We start from the raw sequence: 7,920 nt of genomic DNA, 5'->3' as shown, positions 1-7,920 counted from the left end.
TGTGTGTGTGTGTGTGTGTGTGTGTGTGTGTGTGTGTGTGTGTGTGTGTGTGTGTGTGTGTGTGTGTGAGAGAGAGAGAGAGAGAGAGAGAGATATGGGCATACTGCAACTTAGCAATTAACTTGTGGGGCAGACAGCTAATTAATAATCTAGAATCCTAAATTCTACTCAAATGCTGGAATGCATATCTGTCCACTGTTCTAAGGATATCACATCTTAAGACAGAATTTAAGATGTACAAGAAACATACAAATAACACTCTGCTCCTTTAAAATGGGAAATGAGTGGGTTTTTTTATAAATTGACAAACTTAAATTTATAGTAAGGGATACTCCCAGTGCTTCAGAGGCTAAATGAGGCCAATAAGCTACTAGTTGAACAGCCCTGAAGTAAAAAAGAAAGAAAATATAAATTTAAAGAGAAAAAAAAAATATTGTTTGAAAGCAAAATGTATTTTACCAGCAACAATTGAAGTGTCAAAATCAACAGTATCTGCCCAATTTTTAGAAATTATTAAATATATATTACAAGAATATTACTGAAGATTTAGAACTAAGTATTGCTAATAATGTGTAAAACATTTTATGAGAGTGTGTTGTGCTATTATATACTGATCAGTGTGACCAATATTTAGTCAAGACACCCAAAAAGCTACATCATTAGTTATTCAATACCAAAGTTAAGTACAGATATACAGAGATGACCAAAACTAGCAAAAAAATTTAAATCTTACATAAAATAAAAATTCTATCCTACATGTCAGAAATTCATCTTAACTGAGGAAAAATTGATTAAAGACAATGCAAATGTTTCTTGCTTGCTTAAACATAGCTAACTCAAAATACAGAATTACCACCCCAAGAAAAATTTATTTATATGATTTTGTGTACTTATAAATAAATACAAAGGTGATAAAATAAACAAATTAGACTTTTGGAGATATATTACCTTAAAAACTATGTTTGTAGTTTATTTTCTTGGCAATGTTTCGAGCAAACACTTTTTTCAAACCAGAAAAAAAAAACCTGTCAGTTAATGACAACTACAAGCACAAGGGCTCGATTTTAGCAGTTGTCAGAGAATACTAAAAAACTTCTTTGGATGACCCACTACCTCCATGTTTTATAACAGATGACTAGCACCCTGGAAGAGACCCTTACTCAAAGCAGCATCACAGTCTACTGTACACTTATCCATGACCATACTACACACATAATGTTGACTCTGTTCCTCGACCAAAATCATCTGCAAATTTCTTAACTACAAACTAAAAATTTTGAACACACATTTTTTTTTTTAAAAAAGATTGTACTTTGTACAAGAGAAATATTGATACAATCCACCAAAAGGGGTTGAAAATGTTAGGAAAAAATATATTGTAATTGGGTCTTTTTTAGGGTCTTTGTATATCAATATTATCATAATTGGATCTTTTTTGAGGGTTTATGCTTTGTTGGTTTTTTTTTTTGGGGGGGGGGGGGGGGAGGGACCAATACAGCCTTCCAGATAACCTGGAAATTTCCTTAAAAATTGAGCCCTGATTAACTGACAGGCGTATTTCTGACTTGAAAAACAGCATTTGCTTAAAACATTGTCTAGAAAAAAACTACAAATATAGTTTTAAAATGATTCATCTTCAAAAGTCTAATTTGTTTACTTATATGTTTACACCAAATTTCAATGTAGGAAGTAACTAAAAATGACATAGCTTCATTATATGTATTAAAACAGAATTACAGCTTTAAATATTAGCAATAAATATGAAAGATGACAACTATTTGTAGCATTTTGACACTGATTTAAGTATCTTACCAAATGAAAAAGAAAAAGCAGATTAAGATAAATGATAAACATTAAAAATGACAATTTTGATAATTAAAGTAAATGAGTGCAGAAATAGTTGGTCAAAACTTATACAATTGTCTCTGATCCAACAAAGCATCTCAGGTTTTAAATAAAATTAAACATAAGAGATTAAAACTTTTATATTTATTTTCAATGCCTTTTGATCTGAAAAGTTATCTGAGCATGCTACTTACATGTTAAAGCATAAGGAATGAAACTAGCAACTTATTATAAAACCAATGGGTGAAAATTTAATTGACAATTCTACTATTTTTTCATATTAATTAAAAAAAAAGCACAGTCTTTCACAAAAGTGTAGTAAAAATTGGCAAACAACATAAAGTACCAGATATATATGAACTATAAAAATTTTGATATTGTACAAAAGCTCAACTTCCTTAATAATAAATTTTAAGTTTTAATTTGGTCAGCTTATCTTCTGAGAGTGCACACTGGGCAAAAATGAATAGAATATTACTATCCTTTTTGAAAAGGAATATGCCATTACCTTTCTTTTTTACAATTGTTCCTTCCACATCTCGGCTACCTCTTTTAGGCATTTTAAACGAAATTTCTAAATAGCACTGTTTGAACAGTTCTAAAAGCTACTCCATCGACTCCATAGATTCTGAAAGATATTAACAGCAATATTTATATTTCAACTCCTTAGTACAGGATTGCACATAAAATACATTGAGTAAAGCAAATACATACAATGGAAGTTTATAAAAACCATACTGTAGTACCTATAGTTTAATATTACACAAAAAAAATATTGAAAGTACTGATCAACACACTAAAGTAGCTGAAAAGAATTAACAGCTAAACTATTGTTGTTGTTGTCTTACATTAAATGAAAAAATCCATTTGTATACTTGTATTGACAAGTAAAAATATCAAAATGACAGGCAAAATATAATTTGAACCAAGCTGTTTTTTTTTTTTTGTACTTTACCCTCAATTAAACGAGTATCTAATTATTTCATTACTGTAGCCTTGTAAAACAAAATGGCATCACATATAAGGAAAGCAGTCAAAGAAAACTATGATAAAAGAAAGAGACAGTATATGTATATGGTGAATGCCACACCAAATTGTTATGGCTGACAAGAGCATGAATATTTGTCAAAACTCAATGAAAATTAAATTTTGATAAAACAAAACCATGTTTGAATCAACTATAGGCAATGATAATGAAGCTAACAAAATAAACATTCACCAGTTTTGTTAAGCAGAAAAGAGAATATACCATTACCATATAGTTCACAACAGAATTTAACAACAAATATAATTTTTACAGTAAAAAAATGTTATCACAAGTTAGTGGGGGCAACTATAACTTCTAGCAAGATGAATAACCAATACTAACATTAATCTCATTTGACAAGTTGGTTAAATTATCAATCCACATTGTCATATATGTACACCTGATGCAAAATGGGTTCAGTAAAGATTACTGTAAGACCCTAAGTATTTAAAAATATAATTCTCTTCAAACAATGAGGGAATAATTAAATCTAGAGTAGATATAATACTATACTAGGTTTGTACGATCATGTGATTCAACAAAAATAAAATGGAAAAAGAGGTTTACATAACTTTCAAGTAAAATATGTTAGTGTTGAGTCATAACACCATACACAAGAATGTGTTCAGTTGTATTAGAAATCCATTGAAACTTTCCTTGGTGTGATTATATTACATAATGAAGGTAATTAAATACAGGAATATAATAAGTACATTTAGACAAATTGTGTATAAAGAACAAGCTGGAAATGCATGTTATGTCAAAATAAGGATAAATCTTTAAAACTCTAAATGTTTCTAATACAAGTCCCTCAGTAACATGTTTCACCCAAAATATTCTGATGTTCAAACTTTTTAGATTATGTGTACTTCACAAGACGTAAAGCTATTCATGGAAGCTTTTATGACAAATACTAAGTTATTTGATGTAAAGTTTAAAAGGTATGATGAGCTACCATAAGACAATTTTAATAAATCTTTCTACTACAGAGCTCAAACTAAACAGCAGAAAAAATTACCTTTCAAAATTAAGTGTTGATCATGGAAGACTTAAGTTGAGAAAAACAAACCACTGTACAAAGTAATAATCACACATTGAATAGTGAGCTAATATAATGGGTATATTATAAATGTAATGCATCTATGTACCTCTATATTACTACCATGAACATTAAATCAATTAACTTGAAATGCACAAAGTTCATAAAAATCAAATCCTATCAGTTAATACAATGATACTTCATACAAATACCTAAAGAATAATTATACAAAGCATACTTTACTACTTTTTATTTTGCAGAAAACTAGTTTGATGGGTGGTTCTTAACAGGTAAAGAAATATGAATAAACCAATATACAAACATAATAACTGAGAAAATTCTTTGATTCTTTGCATAAGTTTGGGTTTATAAATTAGGAACTTGCATAAGTTAATTTAGGTGCTGATAATATTTACTTACCCAATATTTATAGCTAAAGACACAAATCGTTGTAGTATAACTATTTGCATTTCAATGCATAAAACACTAAACTGACCTCATCTTACCCCACAAACAAAACCTTAACTTTTTCTATTTCTTTCCTAGTTCTAAAAAACTTTTTACCCATGCTACTTTTACTATGAACTTCAGCAAGTCTCCCCAAAGCAAACTCCAAAAAGCATGCTTTAAATACAAACACAAAAGTTACTGAAACTCATTTGAAAACCATATCCAGAGTGCCAATATTTTAAAATAACTGAATTTCCCTTATTAGTTCCATCATCACAAAGCAAGCAAACAACCCCACAAATAAGCAAGAAAGCTGTTAAGAAAGTAAATGCCTTAAAAATAGAAAACTAAGAATACTCATTAACCTACCTTAACTTTCTCCACTATAAAAAGCAACTATTCATTTTGAAAAATAACTTATCAAACTAACAGAAAAAAACATGAGCAGTCAATGATCAAAAGGTAAGTTCAGGACATTAAAAACTCACAATCTTTGTGCATTTCTAACTCAGTCTTAAATATTCAAAAAATACCAAAAAAAGAAAAACAACTAAATTAACTTCAATTTAGGAGATATGAGCAAAGATAATGTAAAATTTTATAAGCATAATTTAGATAAGTCTTAAATAAAAGACAAATAAATATATAAAAAAATTAAAAATACCAGAATTTAAAATTTAACAAGCAATTCTAACTCAACAGCAGCAGAAATAGTAGGGTACTTTGTAGATGTAACTGGCATTTAGTTGTTTTCTTTTGTTTTTTAATATTATTGTTATCTTTCTGAAAATTTACAAGAACATAAATTATTTTATAAGGAATCAATAGGCATAGTTGTGGTTGTTTTGTCAGTAAAGTTGGATGATTTTTTACACTAATTCAATAATGGTCATGGCATTGCTGTAGTATGTTATCTACAGAACACTCACCATTTCTAAACTTTTTGTGAAACCTGCGACGAACAGCCATGATAACAAGTTAGAATCTCCAATTGTTTGTTGTTGTCAAGATGAAAATGAGATTAGATTCAAGCTGATCTGTTAATGTAAAGTACCAAAATATCCAAGGCATTAAAAATGTGGTAGTTGTAGATGCAATCAAAATGGCACACTAGTTGTTAAAAAACTAACTCTTAAGGATAAGTAAAAAACAAAAAAGATTAATCACAGGAGGTGCTGCCAAGTGCCCAAATAGAGGTACATCTTACAGATGATTTGGTGTATGCAAATCTCAACAACACAAAGTAGAAGAATGATTCAAGATCAGGTATGAAACAGAAAATATGAAAACTTTTTCTGAGTGAAGTACATTAATATTATAAGAATAAGAGCAGATAATAATGACAAGTTAGTATGATCACAGCATGTAGATAGTTCACTTTGGTAGGATAGAAACACCTTAACAACTACTCAGATCAAAGAAAACAGCATAAATTGATCCCTGAATATTGCCTTATACAGCCATAAACCTCATTCTTACTCTTACACTTTCAAATTCCAGATCTGATAGGATGCCCCACAACCTAATAAAATAGTCATATTTTCTGCCATTAACTCAAAGACTACTTGTCAAATACATTCAACTTTTCTGAAAGATTTCCAGTAAGATTTACATTATTTTGCATTAAAAATACTCTTAAAACTAATTAAACACAGTTCAGCACCAATAATTTTTCAACATGTTGGTGTTTACATGAGTAGTTATTTTCTCCATTAGTTCAGAACAAACATGGAATTTTTAACATTCTGTTTAGCCATCTGAAATGTAAGCGCATATTTTTTTTTACATAAATCTTTCATTTATTTACTTTCCAACATCTTCCATGTGGTGTTAAATTATCTGGATATTAGTACATTTTACATATATTAACATGCAATAACAACACCTCAACAATTACTTTATGAGCTTTGAAAACAATATAATCACCCATTCCTTATAGAAATTAATTGGTCATTATTGCCAATTAATGTTATAGAAAAGTACTACAAAATTAGTAAAGTCAAATCAAGATTCTCCAATGTTAACATTTAGTGTGACACCTTTAGCCTGAATAACAACAATCTCTGGTATATTTGATTCCATTTTTCTTAAAGCTGTGTTCAGTCTTTCTCTAGTAGAATTGGTAGTTTTGACAAGCATGGAGTCCAGTAAAGCCAAGATTTGTTCTAAGGGGTTATGATCTTAACCTGCATTTATTGTGGTCATTCTATTCACTGAAGATATACAGAGCTTTATTTCTTGGAATTATGTTTAAGGTCATTACCTTCTTGAAATATGAAATTCTGCTCAATCAGTCCTTTTCTAAATGGTACAGCATGGTGTAATAATAAAATGTGGTATTTATGCTGATTCATGGTTCCATCACAATTTTGTGAAGATGGCCAACACCATTTACAGATATTGTGCTCCAAACCATCACAGAGCTTCCTACATGCTTGACCATGGGCACAAGATAATCTTTCTTCAACCTCTCATTTACTCTCTGCCAAACAGTTCAAATTCAGATTTATCTGTCCAAAGAACTTTGTGCCACTGTTCCAAAGAGCAGGACACGTGTTCTTTCACAACAGCTAGTCTCTTTGATATATTTTCTTTCCACAGTAAGGGCTTTCTTGCTGCTACTCTTTCCCCAAAGACCAATTTTTGCAGCATTCTTGAGTCTTGATGTCTGTAAATTACTTGCGTATTACTTGCATATGTCAACAGCAAAGTTTTACTCAGTTTTTGAAGGAAATGATTTTTATATATCTAAAATCTCTTTCAATGAGGATTTTTCTCCACCCCCTGCCTTGTCTAATGTTATAGGACTGGGTTTCTTTGTATGTGCTCAATGTTTACTTCACAGAATTTAGTGAACAGCAAATGTCATTTTCATATTTTCTTTAACTCCCAACCAGCATCGTGCAAGATTTGACTGTGATTGTCAAAGAGTGTTAATTCTCTCTATTTTGATGCACTTTAACAGTAAAACTCAAATCTGTGGCACAATGACCTTTATATGAATACTTTACAATGTTTCCACGGTGATCTTAAGGATTCACTGAACAAAAGTCCATTTCTGAATAAAACAAAAAGATTAATAATTATGAAGAAGGTTATATTATTTCTAATTAAATATTCAGTTTCATTATTCAGTCTTAATAAATGAATTTGTGACTGAATTTTGATATAATTAACCCAGATTTATTATTGAAGTTCTTCACTTTGCAAAATAACCTGTGAAGGGAGAGCTCTCTATGAGAAATTCTAAATGTTACAATAACATCAATTAAAGCTGGTCAATTAACCCTTTTAAGACAGGTCACAGGTGAAAGGCCATGTCATCTCGTTTGTTGACATGCATGCAAAATTTTATTGAACTACTTTTTCACGAATTTATGTCAATAAGTTTGGTATCGAACTGCAGATTATAATTCAAATTTTAGAACTATACATTACTCAGATTTGTTAATTTAAAAGTAAATATTAAAAACAGATAAACATGTGTCACATGGTATATTTAATGCAGCACTAGATCAAATTAGATTTTTGTGAAGTAAAAATACTAAGTCTATAGTTT

At 29.8% G+C, this 7,920-nt stretch overlaps 1 protein-coding gene across 5 annotated transcripts in view; it reads right to left on the bottom strand.

Moving 5' to 3' along the window:
* The window catches only part of LOC106464988 (serine/threonine-protein kinase VRK1-like), a 69,862-nt gene that overhangs the window by 48,282 nt on the left and 13,660 nt on the right, over positions 1–7,920 (bottom strand). For 4 of the 5 annotated variants that reach the window (XM_022392810.1, XM_013925178.2, XM_022392811.1 and 1 more), the window contains exon 2: positions 2,354–2,473. In XM_022392810.1, the coding sequence (XP_022248518.1) occupies positions 2,354–2,405 (52 nt within the window). In that variant the 5' untranslated portion in view covers positions 2,406–2,473. Of the gene's footprint in view, positions 1–2,353; positions 2,474–5,290; positions 5,312–7,920 lie in introns of those variants that run through there. The other variant, XM_022392809.1, reaches the window with a different exon arrangement.

This window comes from Limulus polyphemus, unplaced genomic scaffold (genome assembly GCF_000517525.1).
Source record: "Limulus polyphemus unplaced genomic scaffold, Limulus_polyphemus-2.1.2 Scaffold1803, whole genome shotgun sequence".
Taxonomy (NCBI): Eukaryota; Metazoa; Arthropoda; class Merostomata; order Xiphosura; family Limulidae; genus Limulus; species Limulus polyphemus.
Note: the sequence above shows the minus strand (reverse complement) of the source record. Positions and strands in the feature narration are given on the sequence as shown.